The following is a 24,518-nucleotide window of genomic DNA, read 5'->3' as shown; positions in this document are numbered from 1 at the left end:
CAGTCCGTCAGGACCCCAATAAAGTTGGATTCAGGCATGAACCAATTCAAAAGTCAGTGACCTTGACTTCAATTATTTTCAATTCAATTATTTTTATTATTTTTTTTAAATAATTTTTAAATGTCCTCTCCTTTCCCTGCTACTGGGGGAGAGTGGGCAGAAGCTGTGTGAGGTGGCTGGCTCTGTGCTGCGTCCCAAGTGCGCTATTTAGGGCTCGTTCTCATCATTCTGGCAAGTTATTCTGCAGCTTAAACTTGTGAGATTTGTCTCCATGGTAGGGAGCTTTGGGTTCACTTGTGGCAAGTGAACAGAGACATATTGTGGTGTAACATTCCTAAATTAGCCTGCCAAAGATAGGTACTATTAGGATAAAATAAGCAGAAAATGGAGCACTTTCTTGCCTAAAATTAGGCAAAGTATTCACAGAGACATTACAAAGCATGATCCCGGTTCTAAGCTTCAGATTTTGACCATATCGTCTGACTTTAATTTCACTGGGTGATTCTTGCACAGTAGTTGCCAATGAAAAACTTGGTAATTTTTTAGTAATTTAGTTGTATGCTAGAAAACTCTTACTATTTTAGCATTTGGTGACTGGTTCAAGTAATTACCCTGTGTGTTAAAAAAAAAAAAAAAGTGAAAAAGAAGTTCCTGTGAAAGTCACTATGCTTGTGAGCTCTTCTACATTCAGGCAGGGCTTCGCTATAGATCTCATCAGGACATCTTTCTTCCCACTGGAGGGTAGTTAGTAAATTTTTGAGTTTTCTTTTGGCATTTCCTCCTTCAAACAATTCAGCACTACTGAAACCTCTTGTTTTCAGTACTTAGAATAAGCAGAATGTGACAAAGGTCTGAGAACCTGAAATACTCATTTACACACTATATCTTGCTGTTATACTTCCTATTTACCACAGGTATTTTTACTGTGCTTTTTAATTCACTGCAATGCCAAAACCAGAAACACAGTCCTTAGATGTCGGTGTTTCAATACTGAATAAACATACTCAAAGGGTAATAATCACGGTATAAATCAATTACTTTTTTAGGCAAATAAAAGTCTACATCTGAACTGTGGACTTTTCAGCTAGATCTCATTACCACAGCTTCCAAGCAAACATTTCTAATAGCTTAACACATCACCAACAAGCCGGGAATATGAACATTTGCAGGGTAACTTAGGTGTCCTCTCAGTATCATTATACTTTCAGGGTTAAATAAATTCCAGTGAATAAAAATATTTAAATAAATATTAAAAAAATATTTCAATTGAATATTTTGGCGAAATAAAATTAGTCCTCACCCCTTGGCCACCCTCCTCTCTGCATCTCTCTTGTATATGGTTAACTCACAGTATGCAGCCATAGAGTAAAGCAAGACCAGGTTTTTTTTTGGCTGCTCTGGCTTCCCAGGCAGAGCAGGGAGAGGGTTTGCCCTGCAGCACAGGGGCACCTGCCCTCAGCCACAGGCACCGGTGCCAGCAGGGGTGAGAGCTGAGGCTGGGGACAGAGCCAGCCAACGGCAACACCAATAGGTCACTGGCAGGCTCCCATTTACATGACTCACTGTGCATTAGCGTAGTCTAAATAAGCATTCGGCAAGCCTCACATCACCTCGTACAAGAGCATCTCCCTCCTCCCTCCTTAACGTCATTAATTCTGTGCTAAATACATCTCATTCCAAGTAGGAACAATTGGGAAGGCAAAATTTTGGAGGGGATGGTGCAGAGCAGCCTCAAGAGCTGTGCCTCCAAAGTTTGGATAGACCTTACCAAAAACATTCCAGTGCTTTCAATAGGATTACCACCTTGCAATGGAGGTGAGAAGAACAGCATTATAAGTAGTCAAAAATACAAATCTGTATGCGACCTGAGTCAACTCAGTACCATGTTAGATACTAGGAGTATATCAATTCATCCTCAAGCTCCTATAGTTTGTCTTCATTACTGAACACTAAAACTTCAGGACAATCTTCCACATATTTCCATTGTAAGCTATGGTGTTGCAGTAGACATGTATGTACTCAATTTTAAGTTAGAAAATATAAGCAGCTTTAAAGAAATGAAGAAGGTAGTTAACTCTTATGGTAATAACACACACAGAAATTAAAATATGCAGTTTCAGTACCTGAGCATACCTCAGAACAAGAAAGCTTGGGAACACAGAACTCAAATTGCATTTATCTAAATAGCTAGAATAATCTAAAGGTAAAGCTGAGCAGATAACAGTTCAGAGGGTATTTGTGGAAGATGGTAAGATGCCTCTACTCACAGTTTCTGTATAGATAAATAAAAACCTTTATTTGTAGTCAGCTAAAAAAGGAATTAAACTGTTTATCTGACTACCCATGCAATGTTACATGCATTTATTAGTCTGTTTACCCTCTGATGCTAAGCAGTTTCTCAAACATGTACCTGACAATGCAGTGTGTCCTATAAATTTGCAGTACTTTTTGCAACATCAAAAATGATGAAGGAAACAAAAAATAGAGTTGCTATCAGTGGAAACCAAATCTTTTTGGTTGATGGATGATAGGAATTCTTCTATAAGGACCTTCATAATTAAAATGTCAACCAAGTTAGATTGTTCTTCCTGTGTGAATGGCATCTCTTGTTAATCACCCATTCTTTATATGGCACTTGTATCCTTCAGACAATCAAAAGGTTAGCCTTTGGAAATACAACACGCTTGGCTATGCTTTATGTCTGGTAATCTAACATCCACTGTTCATGAATTCTAGGATTAAAGAAATATGTAGCAGATTTCAGATGGTGGGACCAGGAGTAATTCCACTGGCTAATAAAATACAACCTGCAGTACAGCATATCTGGCTCCTGCAGAGTAACTGGGTACCTGTCTTAAGCAATGTTTCAGTTTACTGCAAAAGGCCAGTGTAGTTACTCTCTACCAACAAAATATATTGTAAAGCCAGGCCAATTGCATTCTGAAATGGATCAGGTTTACATTACAAATTATAGCACAGCCTCTGTTTGAGCTTTAATTAATGGATCAAAAAGATTATTCAGACTACATGAATATTTAATTAATGAGTTGTATTCATTGGCTTAACAGGGCCCTTTTGGGGGCTCAAATTGGAACAGAAATTGGTGCCTGGCAAGACAGCTCAAGTGCCTTGTCATAGCATTATCCAGCTGCTGAGTCCCCATTCCTTCCAGTAGTGGCATGTCTCCACACACCACGCTACCCCAGTTGCTTCTGCATGCAGAACTTGCACAACTGCTGCAGCGCCTCTCTGGCAGCAGCTGGTGAGGAATCCCCAGAATAAAATTCATGCAAGCTGTTAGAAAGAGGCAATCTGCTTCTGTGCTGACAATTCTGGATTCATAGCACATCTGAAGGGAGGTCATATGGGAAAACTGGACTTCACTGATCTCTAGCTGTCAGGCAGGGCAGTGTCTAAACTGTACATTCATGCAAACTTGCCTCTCTTCCCCATGCTCAGGCATACAGCCATGCCGAGTCTGAACAGACCAGGAACTGTATCCTGCAGTCAACATTGAGCCCATTTCCCCTTGCAGCAGCATCACGTGGCAAACACGCACCGAGCCAGTCACTGAGGGACTCCTGCTATGACAGCCCAAGGCTAAAGGCCACAGTGAAAGAGCTGAGGAGAGCCTGGGCTCCAGCCGGCTCCGCAGCACGGCCACCTGGGCATTGCACCGCACACTACAGCCAGCAACACGGCCCTTGCTTGGCACATACCCCAGGCTTTTAGCTGCTTCTGACCTGCACCTAATGCTGCACTATTCAAACAGCCCAGTTCAGCAGCTAGGGTGGAGGTGTGCTTTAAACATGGGCTCATACTCAGCAGGAGCAGAGCAGGAATACCTTCTATAACATATACCCATGCCAAGATGGCTGTTGAATTTCATTGGTATCACACAGCCGCAGGTGAAAACCGTAACAGTTCATGAAAACATTAGTTGGACTCAAATATCACAGGCTAGTCAGGAAACTACCGTTTGAAGTTATAGTAATAGGAAGGGAGTGAGGGAGAAAACAATGAGCAGGCAGCATTCCCTTAACAGCTATAATTCTAATATTTACATCAAAATATTGAAAGTTAATTAATGGCTTTCGCACAACACCCATCAAGCAAGATGCATGCACTACAGCACAGGTAAATCCCTCCATCGCAAATATTAAAATGTTTGTGATGGTTGTGACAGAAATAGACACACAAAGTGCCTCAGTTTCTTCCTCAGAGGAAGTAGTCATGATGCCACACACACCAACCATCCTATGTACAACTTCTTTCAGGGAGAAAAACAACAACAAAAAGTTTTGTCTTAAATTAACTGTTTTGGATTGTGCATGGCTCCTCAAACTTACTACGCCAAGGGCTACGTTTCAATTTAATACCAGTCGCATATTTAATTTACTCCAATCCCATAATCATTATTAGCTTTCTAGTAAATAAAGTACTTCTTACATCGGGAAGGGACAGAAAAGCAATCCATGCCTTTCCAGCAATCAGTGAACACAAGCTTTGAATATTAAGACCCCTTTTGGAAAAAGGGCCCGCTGTAACTCAGCTGCATAGAGATAAACACTTGGATCGTGCCTGTGGTTGGTCTCCTTCGTTTTCCAGCACCTTCAAGTCTCCAGGCAGTGAAGGAGGAGGACACGAGCACTGTGCAAGAGGCCACTTATCCATCGGCTCCAGCAAGAGCTGCCCAGGCTCTGCTGCTTCTCCATGCAGCCCACTCTGAGGGCTGTGGAGATGGAACTGTTACGTGCCACGGCTGCCTTACCAGGGCCTGGGCTCGGCAGGGGTGTTGTTTCTTGTTTGTCAATTCCCCAGTTGAACTGTGAAACCAGCCAGTAGCCAGGAAGTTGTTTTACCATCCATTACCTTCACATTTCATGAAGAAAAACAGCAGCTAATAAATGCCAAGAAGCACACTGGGTGGATGGATCAGAAAGACTCCCCACAGACAGTACAGCCTGACTGCGAAGCACGGCCTCCTCACAAGTGGTGGCATTTCTAACAGAAAGTAGCAAAGTAAGACGTCTGACTTCCAGACTACTTGGCAAATAAGCATGGGTGGAAAAGAAGGATTGTAAGAGTCTGGAAGCTAAATAAAAACTCTACTGGCAAGAATGGAAGTAGCAGCAAAAAAATGATGAGCAGACTGCCTAGTTCTAAAGAAATATATAGCCATTAAAAGGACCATGAGAAAATTAAAGAACTACCACTTATAAGCAAGGCATATTTTACTTACAGATCAAGAGACAACAGCATGAAAGATGTGACAATACTGTGATTTTGCTGATATTCGTAGAATTACTTAACATAAAATATATATTTGGGAGGAAATTTAACTAAGAGGAGATCTTTTTTTAAAAAGGCCAACTGAAACTATGACAGCATACAGAAAGCATAATGCATCTTTTATATAAGTATCAAAGACGATGAAGCGCAAAAATCTCACTAAAACATTATTTGTTTTAAAAGCACAAGAGGCTTGGAATTATTAAAATGTTTTTGTAGCACGATGTTAACTGCTGGCATTTGCCTATCCTTGTCTGCTGAATCAGGCACCTTTACATGCTCAATCATTCAGACTGCAATACAAAATCAATACCCAGGCTGCTGGTTTTGTTCAGCTATGTCCCTCAAATGTCCCTGAGATGGATGCTTAAAATTGATCATACTGGACCCATGACTGAAAAGCTCATCTCGTCTTGGCTTGATAGGGTACCATTTTCTGTCAGCCAAGTGTTTCAGAATGAAAGTAAAAATTACTTTCATAGTCCCAGCCATCTATCTCAATGAAGCTGAGCTACTGAAGGAGGTTTAAAAGCACATCCTGTTAATCCTCAAGTGTTTTTGACATGACTTGAACACTGAATTTTCCTTCCAAATTATTGCATTAGGGCTGATCAAAGTTGTGTTTGAGCTAAGCAGCATTTTTTCCATGGACTTTAGTAGCAGCTGGATCAGACACTAGAACTGTTTCTAAGAGGCACTCACTTCAACTCCCAGGCAGTGATTATGGCAGCAGACATATGCTAATCAAGAACTGAGAATAAAACAGTACCATAAAAACTCTTTCACTCTACTCCCTCCTCCAACTTACTTGGAGCTGTAAGAAAATGCAGGCTAATTGAATCAGTTCGCTGAGTGGTAAAAAAAATGCATCAGTAACTGGAGACTTTCTGAGGAAGAACAAGTATTTTAAAGCTGAAGAAATTGTGATGTTTATCTCCAGTGTGGTGTTTTAAAATATTTTGGAAAAATAATCCTAGAAGTGCACATCAAGATCTTCAACGAAATCTATGTCAAACTCTTTTTGTAGAATAACCAGGGATATGGATGCAGCAGCTAGATTCTCTTGTGGGAGAAACCATCAAAAGGCGAGGCAAAGCATGAAGTAATGACTAAAATGAAATGCTGCTGATTCAACATCTGAAAGTCTAACATCTTATAGCCTTAGCTGACTGCTGCCTCCAGTTTTACAGCTTATTCACCTATGGTTTATCTGAAGAACAAGATAGCATTCAGTAAATACACAGTACACTCTTACATGATATTAAGTTCCCAGTGTCTTGCTTCAGTGCTTCTCAAGTTATGTGTATAGACAATATTGTAACAATTAAATTAAAGCTTTTATTCCTGTAGCTACCCTGAGATTTGAGGAACAACATACGGAAGAAAGTTAAAATAAATTAAACACTTACACGTGTCTCCTAAATGAAATATGTAAAGATGATCACGGTTTTCTAAGCAGTGAATTTCTTGACTAATCAAGTTGTTCTGCAAACCCTTGACCACGAGTAAAATTGTCAGATCAGGTGTTGATAATCAACTCTCATCTTGCAAGCCTTAGAGAATGCATTTGCTATACAACAGTATTCTGAAGAAAGCCATCTCTTCAGTTACAGAAAAGTTTATGGAAGCCAAAAATACAGAAGCAAATAGTTACTGCAAAGCCTGATTAAATGGAGAACCTTGTATCTAGCAAAGCATGCGGACTCCTAAGTAATGGAGTCTTGAAATAAAAACAGCTGAACACAGACAAGATTAAGACAACAGTTGAAAACACATCCTGATCAATGACAATAGCCACAGTACACATTTTAGCAATGTATCTCTAAAGAACAATTTACTAAATAAGTCTTGGCCTTACAGTGCAGCTTTTTTTCCTCTTACCACCTGTACCACTACTGCCCTAATACAGGGAAAGATATATATGTGTTTGTTCTCACAAGGTCATAACAGAAACAAAAGTGCAGAAGGAGTCCACCAACCACAGAGAACTGACACCTTTTTATACCTCCTACTTGTACTCCACTTGTGAAGTTCAACCTAGATTCCCCCAGCTGATGGACAGATTGAAAGGAATGAAGTTTTCCACTTCCCGGGAAGAAAAAATTTGGCAAGAACCTTGATGAAATTCAGCAAGAAGAAAAAGTAATATGCATTTTGTTCAAAAAAGAAAGAAAGAAAGAAAGAAAGAAAGAAAGAAAGAAAGAAAGAAAGAAAGAAACACACATAGACAAGATATGGTGCTCACAGGTCATTAGAGAGCTGAGTTACATCTTCATACCTGTATTGTGAGGTAAGAGGAGAGAGAAAGAGTACAGACTAAGTACATGAAAATAATCAAGTAAGAACAAAACATCCCACGAAGCTGCGCTCCCACACAGGAAAAAGAAAAAATGATCTCTAAACACCTTGAGTAAAGAAAACAACAGAAAATCCAAGATATATGCACACCCAGACCAGATCAACATTGCACTAACGTCTACATGCAGATACAGAGCTGATGCAGAGTTTTAACATGTTTGAAATTCCTGGAAAAAGAAGGATGTTTTATTTTCTGTGTGTCACAACATTCTGCCCGTCAGTGAACACCAGCATCAATTGAAAACTGTCAAAAACTTTCATCTAAGTAAGGATTCCAGCAACTCCCAAGAGGTGGTTTTGTTGGTAGTGGCATGCTTGTTTTTTTAATCTTGTTTCAACAGCTTGCATCTTACTCCTAGCAGTAAGCTGACTATAAGCTAAGTATTGTTTCCTCCTTTTTCTATCACACAAAAATGTATCTTATTAATCCTAAGCATGCACTAATGGAAACTCAGTAAGACTTGTTCTCAAATTGCATTTCTAATATTCTGATAGTAGATATAAGGTATGGGCTATAGCCTTTATTTTCATTTACAGTAAAATAAATACTGAGAATACCTGTATTTTTAAGAGATGTTTGCCGTAACTCTTGCTCAATCTTCTATTCCCTATCTAGAGGAGTGCCTGTTCTTTTGAAATTAAATTACGCTCTGTGAATTACTACCCCGCTTGCTTCTTTTGTTGCATGTAGGTAATCCTATCTGCATAGAAATTTTTTGAAGTAGTGCAGCAAACTTTCCAGTCTCCTGACTAAATCACTTTGTCACCTATTTCTAGACATGAATGGCAAAACCTTTTAAGACCAACAAAGGTGTTTTCCAACCTGAGTTAGTATTCAGATAAATTTTTCCATCATAAAATATTGTCAGTCACCTACTTTTTTTTAAAAAAAGCATTTGTTTATAACATCAACAGATAGATAAATAATTTACTTTACCTGAAGAGTTCTCACCATTAAAATACTTTAAATGGCACTGGCTTTATTACTACTGTTGTGGATTAAAAAAAAAAAAAGGTACTGGCAAAGAATGCAGTTAATATATTTTGGTTTTGCTACCTAGATGAAAGCAACCATGTAAATGAAGATGCAGCTAATATGTTGGAAATCGCAAAACATCTTGTGGCCTTGTCCTTAGCCATTATAAATGGCTAACATACATAATACAAGGCCCCTGTAGGCACAGCTACTAGCCCCAATTATTATTTATATCCAAAGCTTGCCAGTCAGAAATTTCTCTTCCTGAGACAGATAACTGGTTCAGACTTTAAAAGAGAGTTATTTAAAACCTTTTTACAATTCCATTTTGATGGAGCCTACAGAGGACCCTGACTGAGAAAATACTGACATCCAGAGTAAGGGGGATTGCTGGAGGGAAAAGCAGGAAAAGGATACTGATTTGACAAGGAAGTAGAAAAGAACCAAGATGAGATAAGCATGAACTTCCACACTGCCTCCACTTACTTCATGCTCTTTCTGTAGGAAGGAATGGCAGAGACCACCCTGGTGTGAGAACACGCCCTGGTAGCCTGATCAGGAGCATTAGGCAGAGCCGTACTGGTGCTATGGCAGTCAGGCAGAAATTCCTGAAAATAGGACCTTTAATTTCCCAGCTTCCAAGGTAGCTTCAGGTCAGCAAAGATAATTACTAGCTTGCTTTTAAACATCCCAATTCAAGCTGGATCAAAAATCCAAAATGCCAAGTTTGGTAATCTCAGCTGAGTTCTACTTGCACAGCTATTTTTATCAGGCATGTGGCATGGGCAAAAACCTCAGGATATTCAGCCATGCTGGTATTAATAGAACAAAAGAACATGGAGGCTTACTGCATTGGGTTTTCAGTTCTGTGTTTAGCTGGATGGTATACAAATTATGTGTGAAAGCAGGATAAACATGTTTTTATTCCGTTCACAGTATATTTATTCCGTTCACAGTATATTTGAAAACTGGCACCTACACAGGCCTGACAATCAAATGAAATGACATTGCAGGGGGACAGAACAGGCTATGCCATGCCAAGAATATGATAATTGAGAGCATAGGAAAAATTTCTCTAGTGACTGAGAACACGTGCTGCGGCCTCTGTATGGAACAACCCTCCTGAACTAATTAATGAAGCTATTTCTTTTCTTGCTCTTCAAATGCTTCTACAACGCTACATCCAGTTTTTTTCATGACATGTTCAAGCAAATCAGCCAATGTTTCAAACAGTATTTCATAAAACCCAGTCACAGGTATTAGTAAACTAGCCCCTTTCTGAAAAGCAAAACTTGTAAAAGTTAATATTCTGCCCTCAAAAGACTCATTATTACTCTCAGATTCTGGATACCACTTGTGTTTTAAGGACTTCAAAAAAGAAATTAACTGAATAGGTGAACCAAGGTTCACATTGTTTAACAAGGAAGCAGAAAACTCTCGAATTTCAACAGAAAGCAGTGGAAAATTCTCAAATACACAAAGTACCCTCACACCCCCCCAAGTAAACTAAACTACAGAAACAGAAATCCAGTCTTCCCAGGAGTAACAACAGCACTGAAATAGGTATCCATAATGAAGGTACAGGTTTAGGGATAGTATTCCCTCTTGACACTCATAAATAAAGATTATCTGCCTCAAAACCCAATCGCCAGACTCCTGGCCTCGCTACAAAATGAACATCTGAAATAAATTATTAACAAGAATTAAAACAATTGCTTAAAAAACATTCTTAAGTTTCCATCATCTCTTATATCTTGTACCTTTGTTAGTACTTAGAAAAGCACTGCAAAAAAACGTTTTAAGCTTTCTAAGATGGTCAGTCTTTCCCAGTCCATTTCAGCTCCATTTCATTATTTCTAAGAGGTATAATCTTACCATAGCTTTTCAATATAGTTTGATGTATGTGAACATCTTAACTGGTAGAACTATGAAACCTTTTCCTTTGTAATTTACCTTTGGTCTTCAGCAAAGAAGGAAGATATGTCTTACTCAAAATGTCAAGTGACAATTTAAAGCAAAAAATTTTTAAAGAAACTGTCCCAGTTAAAAACATTTGCACAACAACAAAGAATAATTATTCCAAACATGTTCTTACAATGACACATTTTGCAGGCAAAAATAAAGATTTTTCTCAGTGTATGACGCCATGTGTGAAGGGACAAATTAACTGCATGCCATTTGAAACCCACTGCTTGTAAGCAAGGTAACACACCACTGGGTTATAGAGCAGTGCACCTATTTGCTCTGTCAGTTTGACTCCACTAAAGCTGTATTCACTCAGCTATGTGCAATTGATTTCAGGAAAACAAACAAACAAATTCAAGCTGTACAAGTCAAACTCTGACCTCATTCACACATTCACAGTGTGAATTTCAGACTAATAAGGCACTCTTCTTCTAACTATAAAGATATGGAATGCTAGAGAGGAGATATTCCAAATATAAAATTAATCAGTCATAAATGAACCAAAGGTGTTAAGTATGAAAAAGAAAGCAAAGAGTATTTCAATTTTTATAGTCTACATACTTCAAGACCAAATTTTCCTTTGTAGTACTTTTTTTTTTTTTCCTCCAGTATTTTGGCAGTCTGAAAGCGCATTCCACTGAGGAACCATTCCAGCAACAAGAATCAGCTGACAAACAGGACATATCTTAAACCCCTTAATATGCAATGAGATTATTTTTCTTTTCTAAGTCATTAAAGGGTAAGACATTCTAAAGCATCTAAGAACACACTCAACTACTTTAATATCCCTATAACAGCCTTTATACTTTTAGATTCTTAGTAAAATATGCATATTAATTTTGACTTTTTTTTTCAGATTACAGCCCATTCTATTGCCATTGAAAGAATTCTAAAAGGATAACACCATTGACAGCTTAACCTTTATTAAACTGTTGATACAAGATAATTCTTTTAGCATAAAGTCAGATGAAGACATTACAAAAATTATGTATCTGTTAATGGATTACAGATAGAATATTGGTCTTTTCTTTACAATTAGAGACCAGAAAAACTGGATTTTCCTGACATAATATTTTATGAAATTTGCATTTAAATAATACCTGAGGCACTTTTAGGGGATTATGAACAGCTATGAACAATTCGCTCACTTAAATTTGAAAAATAAACTACAGTATTAACTGTTATTGATGGTAGTGTTGCTTAGTGTAGGTATTTGCTTTTAAAATCCAGGTACATAGAAGCTTGAAGTTTGTACACTGGTCAGCTCCAAGCTTTCTGTCTCTCTGTTAATAGTAACAGTTGTGCTTCTGTCATACTTTTCACATATAAAAGTTTAAATATGAATTAATCCTCACAACAAAACAGTGAGGAAGGAAGGTATCATTACATTTTACACAGAGTAGAAATGGACTGTAGCCAGATGAAAGTAAGCATGAGTTTTCTATGGGGACACATTTATGTTTTACCATAATACAGCATCTCTGATATTGTTCCACCACATTATATCTTTTGATAGTTTTAACTACAGTCATCATCACATAGTAAATTAAAGACCTGAGTTATTATTTAGACAGAAAAACATTATGTACAAGCCCTAAATATGGAGCAGACGGTGTGTTTTTTTTTTAAAAAAAGATCTGTTTGTACAATGGTTGTTCTTGGTCACTCAGTTTAAAATTTTTGCTGACTTCACAGAATAAAATTGCATCGTATTTCTGTATGGCCTTGACTTGCTAAAACACATTCAAATAACAGAAGACAAACTCTGTTCAACATGTCCACAGCCAATGGGACAAATACTAGGCCCTGATTTCAAAGCCTTCCTAAGGACAGGATGGGTGTGCAACTTTCACATCTCACCCTACAACTAGTTGCTCAGCTAGAGCATTTGTGCAAAAAATACAAATAAAAGCATATTGCTATGATTAAGAGACCTGTAATGCATACGTGGTCCCAAGTACATGGCACATCTGAAATATATGTTCCTTGATCAAAAATTAGAAACAATCAGATGAAATACCTGATGGCAGAAAACCTCTCAGTAGGAAGGATTTTCTTGTTGGATTTTAATTCATTTGGTTTGTTGGTTTGAGATTTTTTTTCTTTCTTTTTTTTTTTTTTGATCAGACCAGTGACAAAAACAAACCATTTCCAACGAATACTAAAGGCAGCGATGAAAGATAATAGATGCCACCTCATTCTTCCTTCTGGCAAATGGACCATTAAAAGAAAATGCTTGCCCACGTCTCCCACAGTTATTCAGTATCATATCCCAAAATGGGTCCCAGCCATTTCTCCACCTCTGCCACGGACAATTTTTTTCTCAGTGCATAATCTTCAACCTGCAAAGAGACATGATGAAAATTCATAAACTCCAGCTTTTACTGTTGACATAAAAAATTTGGATCATCTGGTCACAAGTTGCTTTTGAATGCTATAACACTAGCACAATGGACACTGCAAGTTACCTGATCTTTACATATCTTGCCAACAGCAAAATATTTGGATTTGGGATTGGAAAAGTAGAGGCCAGAAACTGCAGAAGCAGGTGTCATTGCTAGTGATTCAGTTAAACCAATTCCTGGAAAAGAGAATGAAAAGATGAAAGCATTCTTGTTTTCTGAACTGATAAGCTTAAATTCAGTCTTTTTTTTTGTTGTGCAACTTCAAGCAAAATCAAAAAAAAAACAAGAAGCTTTCAGATGAACTAAAAACATAAAACTATTTTTCATTTGTTACCTATTCCAAAGAAAATACATACAGCTTCAAATAAATTGCGTACTTTCATTACAGCCTTACTGTAGAGCAACGGTATAGTTTGTTTTCATAAAAAAAAAATCCTGGACATTTTGGAAAATGGTTAACTAGAGCTTTTGAAACACAGGAAGGTATTTTCAAATTGTGGAGCTATTAGTGGAATGTCCAACACACAAAATATCAGAGAAAGACAATTTTTTTTTTTTTTTTAAAGTCACCATCTCAAGGTTTCTGTGGTCCAGGAAACACATCGCTGAACTGGCTTTTATTTTATTTATATCTGGAATGTCTTCTTGCAGCCATAAGGATGGCAGAGTTTTTCTCTCAGCGTAGCAAAACTCTGTTTGTATGCAATCTGCTAATTAGGATTTTGCTAATTCCTTCAGCAAAAGCACTGGCAGTATTTTGCAAATTTTTTCCTTGAATGAGGAAAAATAAAAACAACAATGAAAAGGCAAAGGCAGCAATTCCCAGAACTATTTCAGTTCAATTTTTTATGCAGCTCTGCATACCCCAATTCATTGTTTTGTTGGCATTATGATCATTCATTCACACAAATGCTGTCTAAGAATCTTAGTAAGGCTGATCCAGTTACCTGTTGTTTCCTCGATGTTTGCAAGTTTCCACATGGTCAGTTTTTCTGTATGGTCAGGCTGGCTTGGATATCCAGGAGCAGGGCGAATTCCCTCATATTTAATTCTGCGTAGGTCACAGAGATCTAGCTGTTCGGCACTACAGTAAGCCCAGAATTCCTTTCGAACCCTTTCATGGAGCTCCTCAGCAAATGCCTTGGAATATAGTGCAATTTTTATTAATTTTTAAGGGTCATCTTACCACAGGTAAGAAATTTAATTGCATTAAAATTCACATACAGTACTTATTTTTGTAATTCAGATGTTTTATTCTCATATTGGTAGACAGCAGGGGTTTTTGATGATCCTGCTTTAAAATCCTATGTAAACAAACAGGTAAGCTAGAGCGGTAACTAGAGAAGGTAAAGTTCATTTGGTTGTGGTAGCGATACATCATTAGCGCACCAAAGACAATAGTCTTGATTATTTTTGATATCTGCTCCAAGTCTAGCCATGGAAGGCCACGTCCTTCTGGCATCCATGCTATTATCAGATGCAAATAAGGGCTACTGCTCTTTTTCAGCAGAGGATCTTTCCTCCAACTAAAAGTAGGTGATGGTTTCTTTTTGTTGTTTTGTTGTTGCTGTTGTTGTTGTTTTTGTTTTTTTATAAACCTACTCCTACAACTAACACTACTTTGTCAGCAACAGTTGCCTTCAGGAGACATTTCCACTTCAGTAAATATCTTTGGATGGCATCAAATAATAATTTCCACAACTCTCATGGCTTAAAATATACAACTAGAGCTAATCACATTTGCCCTACACTAAAGTTCCTGTAAATTTTACAGTGATTACTTAGGTGCGAACATGAGGGCAAGCAGACAGACATACGGTAGGACAAGGGACAGGACTTTCTAAACCACTTCAGTTAGGGCTTTAAGAGCATGTCTGCCTAAGCCTACGGTACACTAAGTCAACAGACTTGTACACTGCACCCACGTGCATGTTTACCATTAAAGCAGAAGGCATGTCAATGCTATGTCAAGCAATTCAAGAATGTAATTGGTTGGTCATATCTGGGTCCGAACTTACATTCTCATGTAGATAAAGCAAGGTTTAAAAACAGTGTTAATAGCGTTGTTTTAAAATGTACTAAATTGTATTAAATCAAAACTTTCACACAGAGCTCAGAGCTGCTTTCGTACTTGGAACATATGGACAGCAGACTCCCCACTGCCTCCAAAGAGGACTCACCTCTCAGAAGAGGTTCTGTAGAACCAGTCCACTTCCAGATTTAATGCAGAGCATACGTTAAAGGCAACAGTCTAAGTTTATGCTAAAACTTGAAACAGCAAGTTGTCAAACAAACTTAGTACACAGAAAATTTGCAAGGAAATAAGACAAAACCTCGTACCTCTGCCAACCGATCTCCAAGCGCCTTTACCATTATGATGTTGTACTCATCGTCCTGTTTCCTATATTCATTGCACAACTCATCTACACCAAAGCAGGCCACAGCAAACAGGCCTAAGTAATCACAAATGCCAGAATCCAGCGGTGCTATGAAGTCAGAAAGACAGTAATATGGATCTATGCAGGCAGAGTCTTTTTCAGCCTAAAATAAAAAGAGAAAATAATGAAATAAATCAGAATATTAAAAAGAAAAGAGTGCACTCTTGATCTAAACCAGTATTTTTGATCTTTTTTCTTGATCTAAACCAAGACTGTAGGGCTTGAGACGTTTCTGACAAACACCTATCTAGTCTGAGTCATGACAGCTTTCCTGTCCTTAAATTAGAGAGAAAAAACATCTCTGTTCCTCTGAGGGTGTTTGGATCACTAAAAAAAAAACAAATGTCAAAGGAGAGAGATGCTGTGTTGAGCAGATATAGAGAGATGTTCTGGTTCTATTTACAGCTAGTGAGATTTAACAGCTTATTCTGCAAAGTATTACAAAATAGGGAATGGTCTTGTGCCAGCCACTGGGGAAGAAGACAAATTTTCCATCTCTTACAGTCAGATTCTACATTTGTTAACAAAACTGCTGGTTGATAGTTTGCATCCCAATTATGCAAACTGCAGAATTCTTCAGCAACTCCCACTATGGAATGCCCATGAGAGTTTATAAACACAGTTTCTTATCCTACAAACCATGTGCTCAGCAGTCCAGAAAAAACAGCACCCGTGTCTAGGTTTACACTATCCACATACAAATTGAAACAAAATTCATCCATCATTACCAGTAAACTAAATCCCAAACAAGGTTCAAAGGGGTTTATAGGAAGTAACATAGGGAATAGGAAATATCCCACTTGACAAAGAAAGCTATTTCATGGCTATCACTTGGCTGAAAAATCCTCTCCTTGTTTTCTTACTCTGTGATACTATTTCAGTGTTTAACAATGCTTTAAACCTATTTCTAACTGCAGTTTCATAAAATAATTAAAAAAAAAATCAAACATATAATTCCTGAAAACAAAGATCTATGTTCAATAGTTTCTATAGATTACTAGATTACAGAAAGTACCATAAAACTGAAGAAATATTTTTTTGCCTACATACGTGACCTCTATATATTAACGTTAAGGGTCTTTTGTAATGATCATAGCTAAAGAAAACCCTAAACGCATCTACAACTTTTAGATTTTCATCACACGCTTAATGGTGCCAACATCATGGAGAGAACTCTGTGTACTGAAAGGAAGGTTTTTTATAAGAAGCAGAAGACAATTATTCTCTTCTATTTTCCTCTGGTGAAGATTTGCTGAATTACTATGTATGCTATACTGAAAGACATGCAGCTAAAATAGAGTCCAAAAGAATGGTACCCACAATAATACTCTTAATCTTTGAGAAAAGCCTGAATAAATTGGGAACATATGAGGAAAAAAAGAATGAGAAAAATAACAGCATTCCAATATGTAAAAAGCATTATGAAAAAAAAAAAAAGAACATCAAATAAGATAGTCTTCTTGGGAAAGCATTGGGAAAAGGCCAGGAAAAGAAACTGTAGTAAACTTGATTTACATGGGATATCAAAATGTTCAACTAGGTAGTAAGGCCCTGGAACAGCCCTCCTTGAACATTTGTGAATACAGTTTATATAAATATCTGCCATGGACTGTCTGCTAGATCCACCTCCTTGCAATAGATTATCTATTCCAGAAAGCTGGAATAAATTTGAAGCCATGTATTTCTTAGTACAATTTTGCAATATTGGCACAAGACTGTCCTCACAGAAGACTGTACTCCAGAAATTTAGGTATTTGTTAGATTTGTTTCTCCCACGTTTGATGACTGCGTACGCGAACTATGAAGAAACCAAATAGGAATGTTGGGAAGAAGCAGTAGAATATGTTGAAAATGTTCGATCTATCGAAATAAATGCAAGCATATGTATGATTAAAGCATCAATACTTAAAAGAGTTATTCTTACAATTAGAATTAGCAGCAAACTAATTCTAAAAAGCCTCTTCATCAAGAGAAATTTTACATAAAAGTTACCAGAAACATTTATCTTCACTAAGCATTATTTTGCAGGTATTACAACTAAAGGTATTTTTAACCTTTAACACATCCAAGCAGAATGCCTCATTTAAGGCAGAATCCAGGGATGTTATTAAAGAACTAAGGTTCATTAGATTCTAACTTGGTGCACAGAATTTGTGACGAAAACATACAGCACAGTGCTTTCAGATGGCTTAAGTATTAAAATGAGGCCAGAAAACACGTCATTGTCTAAAGCTGTCAAATATATAAAGCATTCTGTACAACTATTGCAATACAAAATACTACAAACACTACAAGAACCTAGGTCATCACTAATAAAATATTGTTACTAGTGAAAGAAACGGCAGGATGACTGCACACAGATTACAACAACTATTTTCTGCACAGATTTTATTAGGACACTTGTGCTCTATTCTTGCAATTCAAAAAAAAAATCACTTTATTTAACAAATGTTCTGTCATTGTACCTGTTGCCTCAGGCCATGAAATTTTGCTATCGGTTCCGAAGATCCCACTGCCTCTTCTACAGTATACAAACAGATATCATCTTGAACACTTTGAGCTGGCCAGAACCCAACCACACCCCTGGCTTGTAATTTCTTTTGATTGATCAACATTTTCAGCAGATTTTGAGCATCGTTATAAACTCTCTTTGCTTCTTCACCTATCAAAAAAAAGAGAACCCTTTAGAAAAGACTTGCTTTCACAAGCAGTTTAAACAGGTTTAAGAATTGTTGAAGATTGGTTCATTTTCCAGGTAATTTTTTGATGACTCAACAATGTGTCAGCTACAGCATAGGCAACAGCAATATAATGATGTGTATACAGCTGTAACAATATACATCTTGAAACAAATGTTAGAGCCAGCACCATTCTAGTAGAGGCAGAGGATCCAGAATGAAGTGAGCAACAGGGAAAATGTGTGTGCACCTACAATACCACAGTGCAGCCGACGCAGAACATTTATTTCAGTGTCACACTTGCAGTTTCATCACGTATATCAAGGCCTACTGAAGTTCAAAAAAAGACAGAGCCCTCTTGACATCTTCACCCTTAACAGGGACATGTGTTAATTGCTCTGTCACCATTTTCTGTCATTAAAATACCACCCCGTATTTTGTAGGTGAATTCTAAATATGATTAAGCACTCCTGCCTCACGTGCCAAGGTGCCAGTAAGTGTTATTTTACACAAATGATTTCAGTGACATTTAAGTTTACATGTATTTTTACCACTCCTGTGTATATCAAACCATTCAGAATCTTAATGCAGCATGACAGGTCTGTTAAGATTATCTGCATAAAGTAAACGCAATTTCAATACTTACCTACAGTTTTATCGTTAAAGACTTTAGGGAAACCCCGGTTGGGATACTTTCCCCTAAGCTGCCAGACATCAAAGAAAGGCTTCCAGTCAATGTATTCTACTAGCCTCTTCAGGTCGTAATCTTCAAAGACTTTTGTACCAATGAATTTTGGTTTAACTGTAGGAATCAAAAGTACAACCTGTCACTAAAGAATTATTTAATATTGCTCTTATATGTGTAGCATAATTGATGCTCACTAGCTTCCATCACTGCAACCAACCTCTTCCCAAGTAATTCTTAGAATTCTTACTGCCATATCCTTCCCAAGTCATACCATGCTCTACAGTTATTACGTGGATTTTTAAGAAAGTATAAAAAGTCAAAACAGAAAATGCAAGGCCTTCTGTTCTTTCCTATAAATTAATCCTTACTCACTGCTGGACTTCTCAGGATATTTCATCAATCAAAATATTCAGTCTAAGACCAAAAGCAGCCTATCCTTACCTACCAGATTTTAGGGGCATATGCCATTCATAATTATAAATCCCACTTTTTATACACACATATTACGTGCTATGGTGTTGTAAATAGCTCTGTCGATTATTATGCAATTTGTAAGAGCTTTTGCAACCACCACACGCTTGTTCAGAGGCATAGACAGAAGTGAAAGAGAGAGATGGATCTTTTATGATGTATCCACAAGCTTTGCACTTGTCTATGCTGGTCACTACTTCATAACGTGGCCTTTATCAAAACGAGCTACTGAAAATTAGCATCTTCTTGAGTCTTAGTACTGGTTTTCACTGGGATAGAGCTGATTTTCCTTGTAATGGCCAATATGGTGCTATATTCTAGGTTTGTGACCAAAACAGTGTTGGCAACACACTCATGTTTTAGCTACTGCTGTACAGCACTTACAGAGCACCAAGGCCTTTCCAGTTTCTCATGCTATCCTGCCAGAAAGTTGGCTGGGGTGTCCAAGAAGCTGGGAGGGGACGCAGCCACGACAGCTGACCCCATCTGACCAAAGGGATTTTGCACATCAAGCTCAGTAATAAAACTCGGGGTAAAGAGGAAGGGGAGACATCCTGAATAATGGTGTTTGTTGTTGCAAGTAACCATTGTATGTGATAAAGCCCTGCTTTCATGGAAGTGGTTGAATATCTGCTTGATGATGGGAAGTAGCAAATGAATTCTTTGTTTTGCTTTGCTTGCGCACCATTCTTGCTTTACCTGTTAAATTGCCTTCATCTCAACCCACAAGTTTTCTTACTTTTACCCTTCAGATTCTCTTCCCCATCCCACTTGGTACAAGTGAGTGAGCAGCTGACTAGGTCTTAGCTGCCTACCAAGGGGTTAACACACAATAGTCTTGTAAATGAAGTGACAGAAAGCAGTAAAGTGTTAATGCCACTGCAGGATGCAATTTCTTGTCGAATGCCATTTAGAAGTGTTTAGTATTAAAAATAAAACTGGTAGAGAAACTAGTAGTGGGATGGGCAGAAAAAGACTTCTACCTCTTTTTCCTTTCAATTGTAAGGAGGAATTGAATTCAAATGCTGTGTCACAACTTGCATTGCCTGAATGTAGTACATAATGTTTGCAATATGAGCCAGTCCAACATTATTTTGGAAAGGGTGCATTAGACTAATCTTTCATTGTATGGTACTATGGACAACTCTGTTTTAGATTTTTTTTCCGATCTGTTATTATTTTCGTTGCTTTTTTTAAATACTATGAAAAATATAAAGTTGAGACAGGACAGCAAGATTGAACAAAAAAAGTCTGCTGAAACAGACAAGTTTATTCAAATTGTTACACTATTTTTAACGCAATGCTACCGAAGTCTGAAGTTTAATGAAGCTTAATCAAATTTGTGTGTTATTCAATGTATATATAAAATAAATAAAAATTAAAGACAGCAAAATCAACAACTAAACTGACCTGGTTTATGTCCTGATAACCAGTCATTATGGAAACCTTTCCTCCTAGCTTGCTCTAGAGACAGATATCTTCTTTCCTGTATGGACATAAAGGTTACTTTTATGAAACCACTTATCTTTCAGACAAACTGTAACCATTGCAGTGATTATACAGTTTTATTCAAAGCTGTCTTCAGGTCAATTCTGACAAAAAATATATTTTAAGTTCCACCAACTCCCAGCTGAATTCACCGCAAACCTCTCTGATCTCAGCTTGGTTTACTGGTTCCCTATGCAAAGATGGTCTTAAACTTGTACGGACCAAGCGCTTCTGTTTCTTTACAAAGACAATCTCAGAAGAATCAGACATTATTAGCTTACTACTGTTAATTTGCGCCATCAATTTCCGCATTTCATTCCTTCCTTCTCTTCACTCTCCTACAATTGCAGCCCCAGCTCTCTACTTTGACAATGCTCAGATCCCTACCCAGAACAACACAAACACAAACACAACAGGAAAATGTGGTAGTGAGAAATACTCAGAGTACAACATGGCATCACCAAAAAAAAACAGTGCCACTTCAGTTACCTTAGTGTATTTTCCTGTTTTAAGCAACTGCCCTAGGAGTGCACCAGTCTCCTTTTAGGCTGGTCAAACTGATGTGACTGCCAGCCCCACGGAGATGTCCTAGATACCACTGATGATTGTCCACTGAGGACAATCCAGAATTTGCCAACTATATGTTAGAGTCATGAAGAATTTTCCCTTACAGACCAGAAAATTTGATTTCATAATCAACACAAGTATACCTTAAGGTCTTCATAAAGAGTTGAAACTCAGAGTTAGTAATAATACGAGTACCAACCACTCCAAACAAGAAGTTAAATTAATTATATTTGTACCTTGAGAGACTCGTAGTGTTCTTGTCTAATTTCTTCATATTCCTCTAATATTTCTTCAAAGAAATCATCTTTTACACTTTCATCTAAGAGCTGAGAGCACTGAAAAAAAGAAAAGAGAATGCACTAAGTACATATTGTAAGATATTATAGTAATGACACGGTGAGAATTTCAGACTAAGCTGTCTGTCTTTAATAATCTAGTTTCCATTAACCTTACACAATTACACTTGACAATACTGAATTGTCTTGCCACTGAACTGCAAACTAGATTCAAAATATATTTGAGTATGATCATTAGCAAGAATAATGCCCTCCTACGCAGTTAGCATTAGCAGAGCCCAGCATGGTTCTGTAAAGACCTGAGAAGAGGATACTCCAAGACTCTAGAGGCTGAATAGTGAGAGAAATAACACACAGCTCGCCCTACTTCTTTCCAGAATGTATTTTCCCACTAAGACTACTCATTTGTCTAACAGAGAGCATCTATTCCAAAAAACACCAGTCAGCCATTTCATAGTACTGTTTTCCTGTTACCATATCACTAACTGCAGCAATATACCCAAAACAGAGAGAACAGCAGATCACATTTAACTACATCCCTCCTCATTTTAAAACATCTCAGAACTACAGTCAAGGACTCAGAGCAAATCATTCCACCATCACTAGAGAAACTGGCATGTAAATAAAGGTATCCAATGACAATAAGTAAAGTAAGTTTGATGAGATAACCAGGCAGCAGCAAAAAAAAATTGCTGAAGTGACAGTAGTTTAGAAATCGGTCTCTGCAGTGCCTCTCCAGTTTTCTGCCATAATTTCAGATGTTAGAGGAAAGGATGAGAGGTGCAATAGAAAAATAGGAAATTAGAACTTACAACCACAACACTCTTGGATGCATCCAGGACATGAATTACAGGTGCACTATATCGGGGGGCAATTTTAACAGCTGTGTGTGTTCTTAAATGAAAAAGAAAGATCGAGCATTTCACAACTGAATCAAAAACAAACCAAAAATACAAAATGCACAGTGAAAAGAATCCTGACTTAATGCATAATCCAGATCTTCAAAACAAGGAAGCATCCATCTGCTATGCAGGGATGATTAAGCACAGATTTTTAATAATAGGTACACAAACTCTTACTTCAAAGAGTATCAGAATGCTTCATAAGTAATGTGCCAACTTACACCGTCTTACCAGCTGACAAAGTCATTAACTCGTTAGTCTGAATATCAAAAATTCCAATGAGCACGTTCCAAACTAAGCCTAACAAAAACTGTAATTAAATAAAAATTTATAACTATATATATATTTTTTTTTTGCTTATCTTACATTTTTCCCCTCCCACACACTACCTTCAGGATCTGTGAATTAACATTAATGTATTCCAGTGATGATTACTTCAATTTCTATGATGCTGTACTTCAGAACCAGAGGCTCTGTCTACCCACCTGAAGAAGGAATTCTGCCAGGTGTCAATAAATAGAACAAACTTGCACCTTCTAGGTCAGCCAATTCATTTGCATAAAAAACTCCCAATTAATTTAACAGACACTCATATTCCAGTCCTACTCATTGAAATACTCAGAATCACTTATGTATAATAGTACTTCGCTGTTCGAATTAAAGTTAGCAGTCCTGAACTGAGGCCTAAGTGCCTTTTTTTCCTTCAGGTAGTGTCAGATGTTTAAAACACTTGAACATCAAAGTTACTGATGACTATGCAACAGGTATGTAAACCAACTGTCCTGGATCACCTTAACTTGTTGGTGCATTTCTGATCTTTATTAAAAAAAAGATACTGTATCTTCAACTTTGATAGGAACAGACAAAAGAAACAGGGCCTACAGTGGAACTGTATCCTTTTTTTTTTATTACCATAATAAAACCATTACCATTATTTGTCAGCATCTGAATTGAACAGTATGGTTATAACACAAACATCATTATCGTAAGTTAAGAAGAAACTCCACTGTGTAGATTCTGTATTCAGAATCCAGCCTCTCTTTCAAACTCATCTAATTTTCCACCTTTTCAAGTATGGATGGTCTACTCATTACAAATGTCTACCCATTTCAGAGAATAAACGCAGATGGTTCTTCATTACCAAGCTCTAACATATACGACCTTTCAGAATACACACAAAGCTAAACTTCAAACTGTGCGAGTAAAATTAAATATATATTACCAATCCAATCTTCCATAAAGAATCCTTTTACTTGACGTATTTTGTAGAAGTTGTGTACATCTGGGCATATGCACAAGTATATATTTATGCACAGTTCAAATGAATAAAATTATTTCTGAATACGAGGTATGTGTATATATTTAATAAAATTATTCCAATATTCAAAACAAAATTCCTGCTGCCAGCTACATTTCTCTCTACAAATAAATTTCACAAAATTGTTCAATAATGTTAATTTGACAATAATTCTTAATCTGCAATGCCCTACAGACACTAAAAAGATATGAAGAAAGGGCTCCCCTACACCCTTCACTTAGAATAAAGCCCCACACATTTTTGTTTAAGAAAAAACTCTATGTCTCAATACCGAACTCACAGGAAAAGAGACTTGCATGAAAAAGAAGTGAAGGGATACAGTGAACCTTGCATTATTACCACAGGACCAATAAAGCTGGGCAGTGGTCCTACCATTCACTATCTGTTAAGTTATGGGACTATTTGTTAAGGCCAAGAACACAGAATACATGGAGCTAATGGTTCTGATAGACTAAGAGCTGCTCTGGTAAAGAAAGCAACACTGCTAACAGCTTTTAGTTCTACCAGAAATGACCTCTGCAGCCTTCTGAGCTGTCACCTACTCAAGCATTTTGTACAGAAACCAGTTAGCGAAGTGTGACCCAAGGCCATTACACATGCCCAAAACACATCTGTGGGAATGCTAATACTAGATGTCAGCAAGCTGTCAACAACTGTTCTTCAGGACATCAGAGCA

At 37.4% G+C, this 24,518-nt stretch overlaps 1 protein-coding gene across 1 annotated transcript in view; it reads right to left on the bottom strand.

Moving 5' to 3' along the window:
* Positions 1–11,380: 11,380 nt before the first annotated feature.
* Positions 11,381–24,518, bottom strand: part of MTR (5-methyltetrahydrofolate-homocysteine methyltransferase) — a 48,447-nt gene continuing 35,309 nt past the window's right edge. Inside the window, exons 25-33 of the mRNA XM_035559640.2 lie at positions 22,435–22,516; positions 21,563–21,661; positions 20,682–20,757; positions 18,759–18,914; positions 17,900–18,096; positions 15,337–15,537; positions 13,944–14,136; positions 13,060–13,172; positions 11,381–12,933 (exon numbers count right to left, since the gene is read on the bottom strand). Coding sequence (XP_035415533.1) covers positions 12,847–12,933; positions 13,060–13,172; positions 13,944–14,136; positions 15,337–15,537; positions 17,900–18,096; positions 18,759–18,914; positions 20,682–20,757; positions 21,563–21,661; positions 22,435–22,516 — 1,204 coding nt within the window. The 3' untranslated portion in view covers positions 11,381–12,846. The remainder of the gene's footprint in view (positions 12,934–13,059; positions 13,173–13,943; positions 14,137–15,336; positions 15,538–17,899; positions 18,097–18,758; positions 18,915–20,681; positions 20,758–21,562; positions 21,662–22,434; positions 22,517–24,518) is intronic.

Source organism: Cygnus atratus, chromosome 3 (assembly GCF_013377495.2).
Source record: "Cygnus atratus isolate AKBS03 ecotype Queensland, Australia chromosome 3, CAtr_DNAZoo_HiC_assembly, whole genome shotgun sequence".
Lineage (NCBI taxonomy): Eukaryota > Metazoa > Chordata > Aves > Anseriformes > Anatidae > Cygnus > Cygnus atratus.
Note: the sequence above shows the minus strand (reverse complement) of the source record. Positions and strands in the feature narration are given on the sequence as shown.